This window comes from Amblyomma mixtum, chromosome 8, assembly GCF_055824585.1.
Source record: "Amblyomma mixtum isolate Tamu chromosome 8, ASM5582458v1, whole genome shotgun sequence".
In the NCBI taxonomy this organism is placed as follows: Eukaryota; Metazoa; Arthropoda; class Arachnida; order Ixodida; family Ixodidae; genus Amblyomma; species Amblyomma mixtum.
The window spans coordinates 24,056,906-24,076,826 of NC_143019.1; the positions used below are offsets into that span (position 1 = coordinate 24,056,906).

General features: G+C 49.8%; 1 protein-coding gene across 4 annotated transcripts in view; it reads right to left on the bottom strand.

Moving 5' to 3' along the window:
* The window catches only part of ena (ENAH actin regulator enabled), a 116,102-nt gene that overhangs the window by 54,238 nt on the left and 41,943 nt on the right, over positions 1 to 19,921 (bottom strand). The window contains exon 1 of one of the 4 annotated variants that reach the window (XM_089556829.1): positions 16,540 to 16,664. The exons of 2 other annotated variants lie outside the window; for them this stretch is intronic. In XM_089556829.1, coding sequence (XP_089412955.1) covers positions 16,540 to 16,610 — 71 coding nt within the window. In that variant the 5' untranslated portion in view covers positions 16,611 to 16,664. Of the gene's footprint in view, positions 1 to 404; positions 735 to 16,539; positions 16,665 to 19,921 lie in introns of those variants that run through there. One more of the 4 variants, XM_089556827.1, reaches the window with a different exon arrangement.

The following is a 19,921-nucleotide window of genomic DNA, read 5'->3' on the forward strand; positions in this document are numbered from 1 at the left end:
GAAGTACAGAAGACCGTTGGTCTAGTATACGTGCATGTCGAATATCTCCTACATGGTAACTAGCAAGACAAAAAAAAAAATACATAACGACGAGGGACCAGACAAAGATATTTAGAACAGTTGACGTCTAGCTAGCACCATGCCCTGCACGAACCCTTTCCCTAGTCCCTTAATTATGTTTTTTCGCGTCAGTTACCACGTCGGAGCCACAGAGAAAAACTTATCGCGTCAAGGAGAGGGTCAGGCATAGAACCACAACACTCCCCCTCCACATTCTGGTGCACTTCATCCGAACATCTAGAAACCATGGCGATAGTGCTGCACGAACAAAAAGCTCGACAGTCAACTTAGCGGATAACATTATGGTTAAAAGAAAAAAAAGTCAGTAAAGTCCGTTATCTCACCACGACGGGTCGTAGCAACCGGAGGTCGGCGTCGGAGGATCGCTGTTGTCGTATATCGACCAAGTCCGCTGCAGCTGCTGCTGCGGTTGCCGCCTCTGCTGACGCGAGGCATCCTCAAACACTAGCATCGTGGAGCGCCGACTGAGAAGCGTTCCTTTCCCGCAACGCACCGTCCGTCACTGACTCGCGGCTGAGCATCCAACCCGGCGCCCGACGCGTCACAACTGAAACCCCCTCTACCCGAGCCACCACACCAGGGTCCGAGGTTAAACGGGGAACGCGAAACGCAAAGGGAAAGAAATCCAAGAAAAAAAAAGAGGAACAAAAAGGCAGAGAGAGGGGCGCCACTGGCGATAATTTCTCCTCTCCCTCTCCCCAAACCCCTCTTTCTCCCTCTCCACTCGTCTCTTCACTGGGAGCCTTTTTCCTTTCGTTTCAGCCACCAACCAGCACGGAGCGCTGCTTCAACGCCACGAGTCGTCGTCTGCACCGTCTAAATTGAATTGCAGCAAACTAAAACAAAAATAACAAAAATTAAAACCAAGGCCAGTTAAACACGCTAAACGGAACAGCCAACAAAACAAAAAGTCAAAATAGCCCAACGGGGACGCGAGGCCTCGACCCGCTGCTCAGTGAAACACCCTCCCCCCGGTTTCGTCTGCTCGCGAAAGTCCGAGCAGACGACGGGCTCCCCAGCGGCCATGGACTCGCGAGACCCCGAGAGGTTCTACGACTCCGCGGCGCGCCGGGTGTTGGCTCCAACTGGCGTCTTTCTCTTTTTATTATTTTCTGTTATTCTCTTATTTTATTTTCCCAACAGGCGCCCATACTACCCTTTCGTTCGAGGGGGGTCTCCCCTATTTCTGAACGGCCCACGTTCGCCCACAGCAGCAACGAGGTGTCGTAAAACCGCTGTCATCCATCCATCGTTGCGAATGGCTGCTCTGGTTTCTGTTTCTGTTCTGCCTTACGTTGCTCCAGCGAACGCAACAACAGCCGTGAACCGTGACACCAACACGCAACGCAATAAAAAGGTATTAAACACGAAGCGAAACGCTGCGTCGACAATGAACACGAGATATTTCGCGCGTATCGAGCAATGCTTATCGGACTCCTCGAACACAGTCACAAGCGCTAAGGATATGGCAGCATTCGCAACCTTAGATACTTCGGCTATTCACGTGCTCTACATAAAAGCTGAGTTTGGTTTGCACTAGTACATAGTTAGGATAAAGGCGTGTATTAATAGTTTGAATGCCAAAGCGACCAACCGCTTACATAAGTTACGTGAGGCAACTGGCGTCATCGTGGTTCATCGTCTGCAGCTTCTGTGACTTATACCCTTGGCATCTTCCCGCCTCAACTGTTTGGATTAATCGAACAGTCAACCGCCTAGACCCAAGCAGAATTTTGAATTAACGCATTTTTCAGGCTGTAAAGCTCTCAAAACGTTGAAGCGACTCCCAGGCTCACTACAGGCCGTCTGCTTGTATACCACCGGGTCACCGGCCGGACTGAAGTTCTTGGCACAAGAACTCAACGTCCACGGTCAAGCACTCCGGGCTAGAAACGTCGATGCCACACGCAGTTCTGACGTCACGCGAAAGGTTGCGCCATCCTCCCGTACGTCAGCACTAGGCGAGAAAGGGAGATATTGCAAAAAAAAGCGAGGCAGACAACAAAAACAGAAAAAGAAAAAAAAAGACTCCTTTAGATCTCTCGCGAGAGGGAGCTTGCCTCAAACTGAGAACTCTTGCAAGTTCGTGGCTCAACAAGCGCTCGTTTCTTTTTTAAAAAAAAAAAGGGGGGGGGGGGGGGTGTTTAAGCACTGCTCCATTGAACAGACTGTACCGAAAAATGAAAATGACGTACAGTACTGTCCACTGTTAAAGGGAACATGCTCCCTTTAAAACTGGACCATATTGTCCAACAACAAAGGTTGCCTGAGGCGCGCGGAATGCATCGTCAAGTCGGCGTACGGAAACGCCGGGACACAGCTTGCGAGGTCCTCGACGAGCCCACTTCGGGCTCTGTAGCTCATGGCTGTGTCTCATGCAACGTCTAAAGCTGTGCACAAAATCACAATTCCTGTCCCTTACGGGGGCATGCATAAGCGGCCCGAAATTACGGAAAAATATGGTCCCCACAGTGTACAAGTCTTGACGCCAAAACCGACTAATACCATCGAATCAGCACTGATTCCTCGCTTCGCATTATCTGCAGGAGGGTTACGGAGCGCTCTTGACTTCAGTACTAAGTACATATGCAGGGTGCCGTATTGTGTTCAACACATACTGAAAAGTTTGGGTTGGTTTATTGGGGTTTAACGTCCCGAAGCAACTCGGACTATGAGGGTCGCCGTAGTGAAGGGCTCCGGAAATTTCGACCACCTGGGGTTCTTTAACGTGCACTGACATCGCACAGTACACGGGCCTCTAGAATTTCGCCTTCATCGAAATTCAGCCGCCGCGGCCGGGATCGAACCCGCGTCATTCGGGTCAGCAGCCAAGAGCCGTAACCACTAAGCCACCGCGGCGGGGCCATACTGAAAAGATCATATATCAAGGGCATTTTGTATTATTATTCTATTAATTATCTATAACACAATTTAGGTTCAAACTGCCTATTTAAATTAATTGGCAAGCACAATTAATCTCTCTCCTATCACTACTCGCAGCGAAACTCGGACATTAAAGCGAGAAGGAAACGTACACAGCAACCCCCCCCCCCCCCCCCAAAAAAAAAAAGAAAGAATAAACGACATCCCACCCCTTCCCCTCACCACATTTCTGCAGTATGTCACACCTTCTATAACAACAGGTTCCATGCACTCGCTAACGGTTCGCGAAGAAAAAAAAAAAAGAATGACTGACGGTATAGTAGGGGCCACACCTCCAATTTGTGATATTATACATCAAGATGTGTTTGACGGATTGGAGACGACAAATATAGGATAGTTATAAACGGTCAGTTTAGATAATCACCTTCCTATTTAGATTATGATCTACACCTCCCATGTGTGATATTATACATCAAGATGTATTCGACGGCTTGGACACGGTAAACATACGATAGCCTAAATGGTCAGTCTAGATGACCATCCCCCTATTTAAAATATGATCTACAACAGTTGACGTAGGGGAAAATGCAGAAACCACGAAAAAGAGCACCTCAAACACAAAAAGGGGCGTTGGCGCGACAACGTATCTTGTGATGCTCACGCAAACTTAATACAATTGAAAAGAAAAAAAAAAGATTACCACAGACAACGTCATACTGGTTACATACTGCTCATCACCTATACAATCGATAGGGAACCCGTAAGCTCTTTCTATCGAAAGGAAATACTTAGAGAAACACGTCACTAATATGATTTATCTTTTTGGCAAACGTACGTACTTTCATCCATACTTCGTAATCAACGTTCGCGTTTATAAATGATCCTACACAGCTTTTAATCCAGGAATACGCTAAACGACTATACAGTCGAGCCTCGTTATAACGAAACGGTTTATAGCGAAATAATGGATGTAACGAAGGAATGACGATTCCCCTTGGAAGCGCGGGCAACACGGGATTTAATAAGGCTACGGCTATAACGAAGTAACCGCCGGGCCCCTTAAACTTCGCTATAACGAGGCTATAACAGTGTTCGCAAATTTTGACCACCCATCCGTCCGTCCGTCTGCCCAGGCCACTAGAAAATTAAAAAAAAAACATCAAGTACACCTGCAAGAATTTCAGGTCTCACCAAATTTCGAATCTACGCCGCCCCTCCGGTGCGGAACACGGGGAGTCTGCGACGCTATAAGCAGCTCGGCTATTACCGTAACGCACCGGTAGAGAAGGTAGTCCCACTTGAAAAGATTAGGGGTCCACGTTGAGTGACGGCTTCATGACATAAAAGCGGGGCGCAGAAACGATGAAACGGAGCCAAGACACACAAACGCTGGATGGACTCAGCACACAGATAAAAAACAAACAAAGAAAAGAGGTTAACGGCGTCGGTGAAAGAAGGGGTCACAAGAGGCGAAACCAGGTTCGTGTGGCAACTTCGCCCGGCCCCACGAACGCTTCAGGACGGAGCAAAAGTGGGCCATACAGCCTAAAAGCGATGGAGACTCCAGCATGGAGTGCATCCAGGCCTTCACACAACGCCATTGGACACTCGGCGGCTTAGGAAGCTACATCGGTGTGGACGAGATTTCGCTTGAAGTTGACGCTGATCACCTGGCGGCCGTCCTGGGAAACCCCCGAACGACAAGAGCAACGAAACGAGCGCGTAAAGGCTCATCTACTACAGTCGGTTACAACTCAAGAAACAAGCGGATTTTCCCTCGTCAAAGGAACCCCCTTTTCCAGCCAATGGTGTCGGCCGATTCTCATGGCCCTGCTATAGAGTGACAATGCAGGGAGTGGCAGATGAAATGTTCGGGGATAGTCCCCTCCCTGCACTGTTGCGCCGCTCCTACATTGCCACGATAGCACGTTCACGAGAATCGGCCGACGCCATTGGCTGGAAGGAGGGGTCCTTTGACGGGGAAAAGCCGCTTTATTCTTGAGTTGTATCCGACTGTAACGCGGTGTGCATGAATGACAATAAAAGTACGGCGCAGCAGACATGCACGCCTGCAATGGCATAGTCACCGAATAGACACCGATTTTTTTTTGCTTTTTCTTGATTTTTATCCACTGCATAACACTGCCCTTTCCAACAAAAGTTCCCAGACAAAGCGGGTTCTATGGAATGTGCCGTATGGTCGAGTTGTATGGCAACGCCCTTTGCTCTTTCAAGAGCCCTGAAAGGGTCACGTGAAGTGAAAAGTTCTCCCTACCCTCACGGCAACAGAACGCATAGGGGATGCTGCACATACACGCCGCAGAAGCAACCAAACACCCAGCGGCCCAGAAACTTTGTCAAAAGAGACCGTACATCGGCGAATAACGAACTCGAAAATCGTAAAATAAAAAAAGCTACAAGGCCCGCGCGTTTTCGGCTAGCGTAGAAAGGCTACAAGGCGCAGAGCCCGAAAGCAAATTCGATTCTGCGATGTCCGGCACCAAAAGTCGATACTTATCCCCGCCAGCTCGACCGACCGATTCGCGAAAGTTTTCCAAAAAAGTACCGCCAGAGCACCACTTCAGAAAACCTCGCAAAGCTTGGGGCGAAAAAATTTATTCAAGAATGGAAGGTGTCCGGTTGGACTAAAATAAAATAAGGAAACGAAGAAGGGAAAAGAAAAGGAAGGTGATGGAAGGAGCAGGAAAACAGGAAAGGGAAGAAAAAAAACGAAAAGTATGAGAAGGGAGAAATAAGGAAGGCAGGATTGAAAGAAATAAGGAAAGGAAAAGAAAGCTTCTCGTGGTGTCAGGCCATCACAGGGTACACCTAGGTGAGCGCGTATGAGAGAATGAACTGCAAGCCCACAAGCGCGTTTTAGAAGCAGTTCACGTAAAAAGAGCAAGTCGACCACGGTGGTACTGCGTCCCTTCCCCAACAGGGAAAAAAGGGAACAGTCGCCACGTAGAGCGCAAACTCGGGCGTGAATCAAACACACAAGTGCAGCGCGAGCGACCGCTCGGGAATTCGATTAGCGCTCCTCCTGACGGGAGAAGCCGCGACAGCGGCGGGCTATACACATGACATCACCTAGCCTCTCTCCTCGCACTCCGTCCAGCCTCGTGCCGGCCTATGGCCTTCAACAGGACTTACAAAAAGGGAAATGGGGAAAGGCAACCCTGTGAGGAGCGCGTCGGCGGGGAAAAAAAGTCGATAGTCTCCCCTCCTCCCTCCTCGATCCCGTTTCCTTAATTCCAAGCTTTATAGTTTCTCGAAAGTAGAGGAGAGATTTCCTTAGTTTCACCTTTCGCTTCCTTAAAACTAAGAATCAATCCCTACCCTCATACTCGTTCCCCTTTGGCACATTCCCTTAAGGAAAGCAGCAGTTCCCTAAACCAGGCCGTGTAGACGTAGTAGGTACGAACATGTAGGAAGCAGCGAGTCACTTCGAACCGTTCGGGCTTCGGAGGGAGGGCGTGGTGGGGAAAGGCGGTGGGGAAAGGCGATGACGTCACGCCGCCGCCCGAAATCAGTGGAGCGAAAGGGAACGCGATAAGCGATCGAGAGCTCAGCGCGCCGCCGCCCAGGTGCGCGCAGCAGCAGCAGTTTCGCTTGCGGCGCGAAAGGGGAATCGAAGCTCCTACGCCCCCTAACGGCACGCCACCTCCCCTTTTTCCCCATTTAGGGAGGAAAACGGCGCTCCCGCACGTACACCCACGAAAGAGAGCGCTCGCTTCCTTTCGGAATGTGAGCCACGGAATAATAGGTCGGTATTTCGCGGGGGAACAGGGTGTTACGAAGCGATGCTTCCCAGCTTTCTCATGTCTTCGTGATACTGAAATGGCCTACAATTGGCGACGCTGGCGAGGACAGATGTATCCATAACGAAAGCAACGTTGTCTCTGGAGAGCTGGGGACTCCTGCTTCGAGGTACACATAGCTTGAATACCAACGATTTTAGCGATACCTACCTATACATAACTATCACGCAACGATCGACAAAATCGTCACCGCGAGCCTCGCGCAGGAAACACGCTGTCGAGCGTTTCGGGGAGAAAGCAGCGTTCGCAAGCGCTGAAGCTTACTTGCTATGAAGCAGCCCTACCGATTACGCAAGCGCGCGAGCTGCACGCAAATCATCCCGTCCAAGGTCAAAGCTTTGCCGCGACGCTATGAATAGCTCTGCCTTGACGACGAACACTTTTTTTACTGGTGCACGCACGACAGGCGAAGCCATTTTACGGCTGACTGGTGACCGGTCTTCCCCTTTTTCCCTGTCGCTACCCGCCTCCGTTTCTGTCACCGTCCCGAAATTCCCGTCTAGGGATAAACGACCTTGAAAAGTACTCACATGGCTTCGGCTGACTTCAGGGTCGCCAGAAGAGCCACGGTAGGGATTCAAAACTACGCGGCGCATGCGCAGAAGCATCTTAATGTCACAGCACCTGACACCGACAAAGATAAAAATCGTACCGAAGACTACTTGAATACAGAAAATTGCAGCGTCGAAAGAAAGAAAGAAAGAAAGAAAGAAGGAAAGAAAGAAAGAAAGAAAGAAAGAAAGAAAGAAAGAAAGAAAGAAAGAAAGAAAGAAAGGGAGAGTGTGACGAGTGCCCCACAAATGCGGTCGATCCGCGCCTCCCAAACAAGCGAGCGACAGAGGAAGAGGGAGTGACGCCCACCCCACTCGTGCATTCATACATGCGAGATTACCCGCATAATACGAACGCACGCCTCCCACGCGAGGCCATAGCTCAGGCATCGAGATTATTAGACGACGCACCGCCACGCGTACAACGGGCGACGCGCGCTTCGACCAACTTTCAACTGACTCAGCATTAGCGCTCGAGGCGCCACCCCGTGAGCAGTCTACCAACGAACATAACCCCCGCGGCGGGCAAACCGCCATAAACCTAGCCAAGTGGGAGGCAGGTCCAAAGCAGGCAGGCCATAAACATCGCGCCCCCTCCTAAAGCCGACGGGCAAACTCGATCGTCAGGCTATAAAGTGGAACCCCACCTCTCCCACCTCCGCGAGATGTCGCAAGGAGCGCGAGTCGAGTGAAGCCAAGCCCCAGTCGAGTCAAGCCTGTAAACACACACAAGCAGAGGAGAAAGAGACTATACGAAGGGGCAAATATAGGGGGCGTTACTCAGGCATGCATGCACGGGAGGGGTGGCGGCGGCAATGCGTGAGCATTACATGCGAGCGCCGTAAATCTTGTCGAGCAGACGATACACCATCCGATAGACAGGGAGGTAGGGGTACTGTGCAGACGACAAGCCATACATCGGCGGCAAACTGTATCACAAAAAGAAAGGAAGAAGAGAATATTAAAAGGAATTACTGGAATTACTCGCTCTACAAACTTTACTACAGCACGAGTCACATCGCCTTCCTACGTACTAAAGTGACGCAGAAGGGTGAGCGGAGGCGGGGGCTTGAAGCCACCACCATTCATCCAATCTACAGAATAATCATACGAGCTTAAAATTCGAATTCGACGGTGCCTTTAGCGTTTCATTCAGCAATTTCTCCAGTTCATCACTGAACCCCATTTCCGGAAAGTTTCCCCGATCGAGCCCTGCTGCGCACGCTGTTGCGAAGAGTTTCTCGCATATCCGCTTCGTACGACGTTTCCTTTTTATTTCTCACTGTTTCGACGGACTCGTCCTCCATTGTGCCTCCTCGGTGGATGCACTGTGTTTTGTTACTGAATACGAGGTCGCCGGGTTCGGATACCAACGTTGCCGAAATTAACCCCGAGCGCCCTCCATTGCTTCGCGGCAAGCAGCCGCTCCCCTCAGTTGTGGCAAGTATAATAGCCAAATAATTTTACAACGTACGGTACTGGTTTCCACAGTTTCAAAGCATGCGACTAGACACGGTAGACAGTAAGATGGGAAGATGGAACTGTTGATAGCACGCATTTGATCAAGTGGCCAGAAGAATGTTAGAAGAGAAAAATTTGCCGTTACGACAAAACAATAGAAAAGCCTGTCGTTACGACAAAACAACAAAAGAACCTGTCGTTACGACAAAACAACAAAAGAACCTGTCGTTACGACAAAACAACAGAAGAACCTGTCGTTACGACAAAACGATAGAAAAACCTTTCGTTACTACAAAACACAATCAGTCGTTTGCGACGAAACAGAAAAATCTGTCTTTATGACAAAACTACAAAATATTGTATTTTTGACACAGTTGTGTCTTAATTTTTTAGAGCTTCAACCAGACGGTTTGTCCTGTCCTTCAGTTCATGCTGGTTAGCTGAGCGGAGGCTCGCCTCGTGCCTCTTCCTATCAACATGGGAGTTCTCGGACGAGTAAAGCGAAGCTTAACGAGTTATGTATTTGTTCAAGGTCTTAGTTGCCAAATATTGCTTGCAGAAATTAGGTTGATTTTACTAGAATACCCAAACGCAGCTCGACCAAATAGCTCCACGGCTCACGAGTTTCGACCGCACGAAGTGGGGTCAAAGACCCGCGTTTCCCACAAAGCATTTGACCACACAGAAGCCGAACTCCGAGCCAGGGAAAAAGCGTGTACACCCATTAGAAATCCGGTGGCACCCAAGCTTGCAGAACTCAAGGCCACACACGGGCGGCGGCGCCATGGAAACGAAACTATAAGCAGCTCGTGGATACTTTCGCCTGACCGAAGTCCTCTCTCCTCCCTTCCTTTTCTCTCTCGCCACCAAAGCGCGACCACCCGCCGAGAGAGGCTTCGTGAGAATGCGCAGCAGGTCCACTACTGATCTAATCGAATGCACCCCGCCTCGTGACGAAGAAGAAGGGGCTGGTGGTGGGAGGGGAGGAGGTGTTCCCGAGAGAGCACTCGGCTAGCGGTCTCCGGACACGACGCCGGCACGCGAGCCGAGCGTTAATCATCGCCCAGCCAGCCTTACGCAACCGGGAGCCGCAGCCAAGAGCTGAACCTCCGCGGTCCAAAAGCTCGAACGGGGGACGCCAGGTCGTAAATCCGCCATCGCGTATATGGAACGGCAGCAAACATGGCGGCCCGAGGGGGCGTGAAGCAGACGACAATGCTGCGACAAACGGCGCCGGTGCAGACGACGGCAAAAGGGCGCCGCGCCGCGGCTGTCGTGACGTCAGCGAATGTTCTCGAACAGGGGGGCGTACTATACGAGACATGCGAGCTATTCACGAGGCTGCTGTGATAAATATGTACGAGAACTCGAAATGTACGACGAAATGATGACGTCATCGTACCCACGCTGCTCCGCGGAATTCCTGACGTCGTAGATTTTAAAAAGCAAGCGCTATAGCAAACCTTGCAAGCCTTTCAGCTTCCCAGTGGCAGCCTCTACACAATTTGCAGCACCGCCAAAAGGTGATGTGGAAAAGATAAATCGAATGCGGGACTTATAGTATCGCCGAACACGTAAAAATTCCAGCTATTTCCAAAAATATTCAATACAGGATAGCATTATGCCATTAAAGTCAACATATGCCGAAAAATAAACCAGCGATAATAGATGAAACGTTTCTAAAACGTCCCGAAAACGTCCGCACAGGTTGGCACCCAATATTGCAGCCAGAGCGGCATTAATTTAACGTTTGTGTACACTGGCAGCTTGCCCATAACGTAAAAGCTTCAATCGCGAATTCCTCGACAGGCGCGGTTTCGTCTTAGCCATCGTTTCGAACGACCAAAGTAAATGCTAGACAGCTAAGTACCTGCATCGAATGCAGCAAAAAAAATAAAAATAAATAAATGAAATTCTCTAAAACCCTAATACCGGTTCTGCAAACAACAGATAATATCGACCGCGTCCTTAAGCGCACAAAGCGATGCATACAAATACGCGCTTTGGCTGGGACAGAACTTCCTATAATAGAATGAGCGTAAAGTAAAGGAGCAAACATTATGTCGAGGGTGCACTGAACAGTGCACGCTGGACAGTTCGAACCCGACGGGGGCATAATATCTATTGGAATTATCCGGAGTTGAAATTAACGGCAGCCTTTTTTTTTATTTTTTAGTGTACTTGATGCCGACGGCGCCAAAGTGCCGGTTCTAATAAATCAGATGTCCGAGATAAGCGAGTTCAAATGAACCAAAGTCCGCTTCCCAATTGAGAACGAAATTTATTGTTACTTCTGAATCCAGGGGGCCGTGTTTCTAGAGGGAAACTAAGAAAAAAAAAAGAACAGTATCTTTCTCACATGAACGCACGCTCACAATGCTTCGTCCTATAAGCTGAAGCCTGTCGCTAAAAAAAGAAAAATAAGCACGTAGGAAGCGCAGAAAAATGGCTGCAGCTCGCACACAACATTCCGAAAACTATTAAAAAATCAGCCTCAAAGGCCTCTTCGAAAAAAAAAAAAATATGGAGGTGTACTCAAAGCCACCTTTTACATCAAGTAATAACCATGAGGTAGACACAACCTGCCCCACGACTCACACTAGAGAGTAAAACAAGGGAATATTGTTTTAATGACCTCTAGCTTCACGAAAAGTAACGCTTAATTATTAACATTTAGTAGCATAGCAATGTACTGATCCAAATCACATTGCCGCAGACAAACTACTGGCGAATTTCCCCGAGTTCAGGCCACATTCTCCGATAAAGCAATTTTGAAGGTGTCCATGAACTGCTATTCCTCTTTCGGCCAACACGAGGACACTCTAAACCCGAATACGCCTATATGGGAGTAAACACGGAATACGCTGTCGTTTAGAACCCCCCCAGGGAGTGCGCTAGAGGAGAGCATACTCTTTTTTTACTCCTTTCTTTTTTAAAGTGTACAGCATCAACAGCCACACCGGTAGAAGCAACAACAAACCTTTTCTCGCCATAAACTAGAATAGTTCGCTACTTTTTCGCCAGCTGACCCTGCACTAAATACATTGTCGCTAAAACGTTTGTACTAATCTAGTATCAACCCTCGTTCGGGTACCGCAATAGACACTATAACCAAAAAGAAAACATGAAAATATAAGGGAAAGAAGAAACTAAAAGCAAAGGCGGCTCAGGCAGGCTATACGACACGCAAATGAAGGGAGCAACAGTAAATGCGAGCGCGAGGAAAGGGGGGAGGGGGGGGGGGGGGCACGCGGGAGGCAAGATTAATTGCTTGGCAGGCAGACATCAGCGGCCGCCAACTCCTCCCCTCTCTTCCACCTCCCTCGCCCGAACTCCGCTTCCTATTTCAGGAGTCGGCAGCCGAGGACGATTTAATCATCCACATGCCACAAAAAAACAAACAAAGAAATGAGATAATAAAAAAAAAAGACTGCACGTTGCGAGTTCTAATGGCAAAGCGTTACGCGTATACACACACGAACCGAATGCGGCGGAAATCCAGGCGGTAACACCTGCACACTTTTTTTTGTCTGTTTTTCACATCCCAAAAGAAAATTCAAATACGGTAAGCGATGGCAGGAACTTACATCGCGCACGTCATACGCACCGGATATAGAAGCTTTATCGGACCCACACCCAAAAAAAGAGAGGGACAGGTGTTCGGGAGAGTCAACAGTCCCTTAATGTTCCCTAATTCATCATGACCTGTCGTGGAGCGACGGGAGAAGCATGCTTCTTCTGATTCTATGTATGATGATCTCATGCGGTATCTACAATGCCATCGCGTAGACTGGGACACAAAGGCGCATACGCAGGAGCCCTGAAGTGCTGAATTCAATGCCGCCATTCTGCCGATTTATACACATGTCGAAACTCGTTATAACGAAACCGTGTATAACGAAATAATGGATATAACGAAGCAATGTCAATTCCCCTTGAAAACTCATTCAACAGTGGCTATAACGAAGTAATCGCCGGGCCCGTTCAAGATTTTTATAGCCAGGGAATTGTATATTAGGCAGGCAGTGCCCTAAGCCACCAGCACTGAGAGAAAACAGGTAGGGAAGACCGAAGTGACGAACAAAAAAAATATGGGGACTAAAGTCAACACAAAAGCCCCGTCAACAGCCTACACGACACCTTCCTTTCTTTGATCTCTTCGCCACACTCGAAAGCTGCAGCTCACCGAGTACACGTGTACCAACCTGGTACGATACACATCAGCCGCACGCAACTTGTAATATGGACACCGTAAAGCTTATTTTAGCACAGTTTCACTTTTCCCATATATCATCAGTATGAGCGATACGAAGGAAGAAAGCCCGATCACATCCCTATGCATCGGAAAAAGCCCACTACAGCTACGCATAAATACACCGTCGTAGCGAGACTTGAAAAAAGCGAAGGCTTTTCAACCCTAAAAAATCTTTAGAAAGTCTGCAGACTTTCCATAGACTGGTCTATAGTCTATAGACTTTCTATACTCAAATCCTATAGACTGGCAATAAAAGTGCTATAGACAGCCCATGGACACTATAGATTTCAGGCCACGCACTCTCAGTAGACTTGTCTATAGACATTCTATAGACTATGAACAGACAAATAGAAATACCTATAAACAGGCAATAGAATCTATAGGTCTACAGAACATTTTTATAAGGGCAATGTGGCGACGTTTACGTTTCCTGTCTGTTCCCCTTTTCCAGCCAGCAAAGTCATGGGCAAACACCAGACGGCAGACATTGTTTTTGTTTAGTTCGTTTTGTTTGTTCTCTCAACACTTACTATTCCGCATCACTTGAATTGCAAATTTTCCATAACACTTTCTTTTATTCTTTTTGCCCCGCAGTACTCCCAATGCAGAAAAAAATAAGACTAAATCCAGTTTCCCTCTACGCAGTTCGTAAACAGCCCTAAAATCAAGAGCTAAAGGCAAAAACATCTCTCATGCGCGAGCAAAAAAACAAATTAGAAACCCCGCGGCAAAGAGCCCCCGCTCAGCAGCTGCGGCGAGCGGGCTTCGCCTCTCGGCAGCCGAGCCCAAGGGCAAAGCCGGATAAGCGGGCGACGGCAACCTTGGAAAGGGATCCGGCGCGCGCGCAGTTCGTAAGCGCATTCCTGCTGTTTGCCCAGCGACGCCGCAGTTTCATGATGTCGCGCTGCGGGGGGATGAAGTTCAGAAACGTCCCGCGTTGTTTCCAGAGGCGGCGACAGAGGACGACACAGTGAAAACCAAATGCTTTACACGGTCGAGCCCAACGAAAGCTTCCTTTTAAGGCGAAAGACTTTAATGGCTCATAATGTCGTCCGTTAACAAAGCGTGTCACACGCGTTTAACTCGGCAACTAAAAAACACAGAAAAAAACTAATGGTTGCATCGGATAGAGGAGGAAAAAATGAGTCTAGAAGCCAAGTTTGATGACTGTAGATTAATTGGTTAATTATAGGCAAAAATGACGAAATTGCGTTGAAATAGCGCGGACGTCGATATAGCCACGGGAACGGTGTGACGACACATCCACCGGAAGTCGTCACGCCATAGTGAAAATTGTCACAGAATGGTCGCAAGAACGTCGGATTTGTGTCAAATTAGATAGAAAAATGTGTAATTAATCGTAATTAACACATAAGATCTCCGAAAGATGTATAATTTGGGTATCTATATAGCCCCGGGAACGGTGTGGCATCACATCCACCGGAAGTTGTCACGGCATAGTGAAAATTGTCACAGAATTGCCGGAAAAACGTCGGATTTGTGCCAAATTAGATGGGAAAATGTGTAATTAAGCGTAATTAACACTTGAGATCCCCGAAAGATGTATAATTTGGGTATCGATATAGCCACGGGAACGGTGTGGCTTCACATCCACCTCAAGTCGTCACCGCATAGTGTCCTCGGCTTTCTCCTCTCAACACTTTAGTTGCCAAAGTGCATTGGCAATTTTTTTTTTCGTCAGGGTACCTTTCCGGAATGGTATGAAATACACACATTGTCACACACACGGACTACGCACACACATTTCATCAACTAATACCATTATTGAACCAATATTGTCACCAGACGTGCCGAAAAAGCAAAACCATGAGCCAACCAGGCTAAAGACATGCTTTCGCACATTAAAACCCCTCCATTATTTTTTCTTTTTTGCTTTCAACAGTCACTATAGCAATGTTCGCTATTCCTCTGTCCGTGAGAAACGACAGCAAAACGCTGCTCCTGCCATCTGACGGCGAGACGGAAGAGACGCGGACGCATGGCCGCGTCTTTTCCTCGGGTAGGCGAATTCCGAGCGCGAAACAATGCCGGCGCACTAAGGAAACCTTCGAACACGAGAATGCGTCCCCGCGAAGCGCTTTCCTGCGCAATCGCCGATGCCTTCCCTGTGCTGGTGAGAACAACCATCGCGAGACACAGGGAGGACCAAACCAGCCTGAAAAACGACGACTGCAGTCGCGCACCTGGCGTCGTGAGACTTTCTCGTCGGCACGCAGAGTGCTGCCGCCTCGCGTCACGCACCACCGACTCTCGCTCGCGGTTGAGGACGTCCAGGAGAGATACTGGAGTCGTCCTCCGTTGCGGCGCGATTATTTCTCTTTCTTCGTGCTCGCTTTAACTCATTTTCGTGCAAACTGTGCAGCTACAGGGTTCAGCGAACGACGCGAGGCTCCCACGCCCCCTTCATGCAACCTGTTTCCTTGTACCGCCGCCATATCCCAACGGCAGAAGGACTCACTAGTGTATAGATGCATGCCTGGCCAACCGGGTATACTCTCTGCGCATTCGTACAGGTGCCGACGAGACAGGAATTTACTAAGAGTGCACCTTCTGTGAGAAGTGTAAGAATAGGGGGAGGGGGTTTGTGTGAACAGACACGCGTTCTTATTGAAATCACTAAGCGCCCTCAACGCAGAAATGCGCTTCCATAGGGCCTGGATACAACATTTTCCCCCACATTTGCATCCGCACTGCACAGCTCGCCCCAGTAACGAACAGCTCCCGTCCAAGCTAGTCCGAACAACACTACAAACACCACACAAGTCTCTCAAGCCGCACATTGCATGTATGATCGTGTTTAGGTATAGAAAGATAAGTTATACGCATGCATGCTATACAGGTGACCCTTTGTTTGGTTTTATGGTTTTATGGGGTTTAACGTCCCAAAGCGACTAAGGCTATGAGAGACGCCGTAGTGAAGGGCTCCGGAAATTTCGACCACCTGGGGTTCTGTAACGTGCACTGACATCGCACAGTATACACGGGCCTCTAGAATTTCTCCTCCAAAGAAATTCAACCGCCGCAGCCGGGATCGAACCCGCGTCTTTCGGGTCAGCAGCCGAGCACCATAACCACTGAGCCATCGCGGCGGCTCAACACTACAAGCACCACATGCCTCTGAAGTCGCACACTGCATACATGATCGCGGTTAGGTATATAGAAAGATAAGTTATACGCATGCTATACAGGTGACCCTTCAAGAACGGAAAGATGAAGGAGAGGAGGATGTAGTATAGCCGAGGGAGAAGATAAGCTCTACAGAATACATAGACTACATACTTCGTGAATCAGTATTCTGTAAAGATTTCACGGTACGTTTCGCACGTGTATCCGAGATTTTTTGTTTGTTTTCTTTGAGGGGGGGGGGGGGGATGTTTCGGTTGAAAACAATATATCAGGTTTAAAAGCAGTAAGCAATGCACGGCGCTCGTATTCCCGCAGTTCCCGCCGCGGTCTTCCAACTCACCCGTCGGGGACGCTGTGGCGTCGGCTTAACGAATCGGTGCCCGTCGTCAGAACCATGGGGCAGCAGAACATGCGACGCTCCTCCTAAGCACCGGACGAGTCGACACGCGCACACGATAACTCCCGGAAAGCACAAGCGCGAGCGCGCACAACACACACACACACACTAGAAGATTGGCTTTCAACAGTCAGCGAACTGCAGGTAACTGTCTACGCAACTACGGTGACTGCACACCAAAGTTGGCCGACACAACGGGCTAGAGGAGGATTGGCCGTCCGGCGACGTCGTGTGCGCATGCGCAGAACGGTGCGCGCAGCAGCAGAAAAGCCCGCGACGTACGAACAGGCAGGTCTGGAGTTAACTGATGACCACGACGGGTATCTTTTTCGAGCAGGTTAACCACAGTATTTAACAGGATAAAAAACACCTTTCACAACGGCACAGAATAAGATTCACCACCAGTACAGGAACCGGCAAAGCTCCGGTCGAATAATTCATTTCACAGCAGAACAGCAACGAAAGCAGCCTCAGTGCATGCAAGTCGTCCAGAAGGCAACCGAGACGGAGGTGCGATGTTCTCCAAGTTCTTCCGAAACCGCCGACTCTACAAAACAGCGCTCGAAACTTGAGTCGTATATGCGAAGACAATCAGTCAAGAACAATGGCTCAAGCAGAACGTAACACGAAAAAAAAAAACAGCCTTCATTCCATTCTTCACCGCTTATTGTTTTCCCAGGACAAATCGCTCTCCCTCTCTGGAGGAAATTTCGCACCTTCGGTCAAGTCGCTTTGCTGACCGGCTCAAACTGGACGCTGAAGTCCAGTTTTAACAAGCTCAAGTCGAGCCGTGAGGCCTCAATGAAGACTCAGAAACACTGCCTCTGCCGTCACTGGCGAGCCAGACATTCCACTGCACTTCTAGAAGCCTTTATCTGCCGTCAACACTTGTACTTCAGCGGATTTTGTATTTTGAACATGATTCGCGAAGTATCCACTTCCTATTAATCGAACTGTGCGCAGAGACCGCTAGCTGATGCGACACAATGAAGTTTATTCAACAGACCGCTATCTCAAACATGCAAGCCCGCGCGATAGCGGCACCAGTGACGTCACAAACCACGTGACCGCGAATGCCAGACAGTGGGGTTCACCGGAGCCTCAAGTGCGTTGTCTTCGCACACGAAAGAACAACCTGCAACGCCTCAGCGAACAAATTACTGCTTGTTTGAAGCAATGGCTTGGGTAAAAGTAACCTCACTTATCAGCCAAAATAATCGGGCAGGATGCAACAGCAAAGGAAAAGTGACAGTTTACAACGGGGCTGACATACAGTCAAATAAACCCCATCAACAGGTCTGAAGTGGCACTACGAGCCAGAACTACGACGTGCGAAAGTCCCCGTCCTGGGTGCACTCTCAAAAGACCACGCCTTCGTCAAGCCCGAATCCCCAAAACGGGAGCCAAAGGTGGGGAACCAGGGAAGAAAAAATGACCGGCCACGCCCATCGACAGCCCGGGAAGCCGCGCGGGCTTACGTGTGTCCGGCCAGTCAAGGACCGCAAAGCAAGCTCGTAGAGCAAGGATGGCGGGAACAAAAATGGGGAAGGCTCCCGAAAGAGTCGAAAGCCTCGCAAAGTCCACTTCCCCAACTTGGCCACTCCCAATTAGTCTCGAACAATCCACACGCGCACACACTCCCAGCAAAAGAAAAAAAGAAAGCTAGACGTCCCCAGCAGCTCCGACAAGTAATGGCCCAGTGTGTGCCGGAAAAAGTCCGCAGCAGCAGACGACGGCCTTTCTATGGATCTCAAAAGCAGACGTCGGTGATGAGAGGAGGTCCAGACGACGTTGACGTCACGGGCGACTGCGTTCGAGAGTTCACGGGAAAGCTGTAGAGAGTACACAATTTGGACGCTTCTTTTTCAGCACAGCTTGCGCAACAAGTGAACAATGAGAGACAAAAGCATGCGGGAAAGCGCCACTCCCAGTGCGAGAGAAAAGCAGGCCGAGGGTTTCTTCAAAGAGGACACTTCGGCGCAGCAGACGATTTTGCAACACGCACCAGCGGCGCCGCAGTGACGAAAAGCATGGCCGACTCTTCCCGAATTCCAGTCCTTCGTGCGAGACTACTTAACCCCTACACGGGGCAAAAAAAAAAGGGTAACGCTAGAATGCACGGACGCTGCACAATCACGGAAACTCGGCGCACACAGTCGCAGTCGGATGACGTCGTCGCATGATGGCGGTCGTCATTACAAGAAGCAGGATATGTAGAGACGCCGCGGGCTGCTGCTGCTGCTACTGCCGTCGCGCCTGACCACGACGTGTTGCGGCGGGAGCGGACATCACAGAAGAACAGCCGCAGTACAGCACTGCAGTTGCATCACACTCGGCACGGCGGCGACGGCAAGAAGCGGACGAGATCGGACGAAGGGAGTGGCCTCACACGTTGGGCAACGGTCAGATCGCCGCACACATGCGTGCAGAACCGCCGCGCGCCAGACTGAGCCAGAAATACCGGAGCAGAAGGAGGAGGGGGAAAAAGGGAGGAAGTGGGGAAGGCGAGGGAAGATTGAGGAAGGAAGAAACGGCTGGGGGCCACGGCGGGTCAGGGGAAGAACGAAAGAAAGGGGAAATGCAGCAGAGGATGAAAGCACGGCCGTACCAGCACAGCCTGCGGAAGCCGCCTTCGTTCCTCAAAAAAAGCGGGAGGAAATTGAAGGGAAGGAAGAGAACGGCGGCGGCTTTTCCGCGAGCTGCCCTCTCCTCCCCATCTTCCCCTTTTCCTTCCCTCCTCCCCATCGGGAGCAGCATCCAGCGACGGCGGCTCCGCGGAGCCGGTGGCGCGCCTCCCTAAATCCCGTCAGGCCTCGAAAGAAGAGCGGTGGCGCGGCGAGCGGTGAATGAACGCATGCGTCTATCCTCCTCTCCCTCCTCTCTGCACTGCTTCCTCCTCTTCTGGTTCATCCCTTTCCAGCATCACGCGATCGCTGCCCTCTTCCCTTCCTTCTCATCATCCACAATGCGAGGGAATGCTCCCTAGAAGCCGCCCGCACAAACCTCACACTCCTTTCAAAGACTCTCCCTAAAACGTAACTTCCGCCCTTCCCCCAAACACGCCATTCTTTAGCCCATAGCTAGCGGGTTGCGCTCGCTCCTCTCTCGAACGCCGCCACCCTTTCGGACGCATTGAACAAATGCGAAAAGGGCGTCTCCCTATTAGGAACAAGACTGTGCAGACGCCGCCTGGCGCAAACGCGGTTTTCGCTGAGCGTGCAAAACAAGATTGTCTTTTTATTCACATGTGCTGCCTCCAAGATCCTTTCCTGTCACGCCCTCTCTTGGCTACTGCCTTTAGGTTTTTTTTAAGGAGCGGCATGTG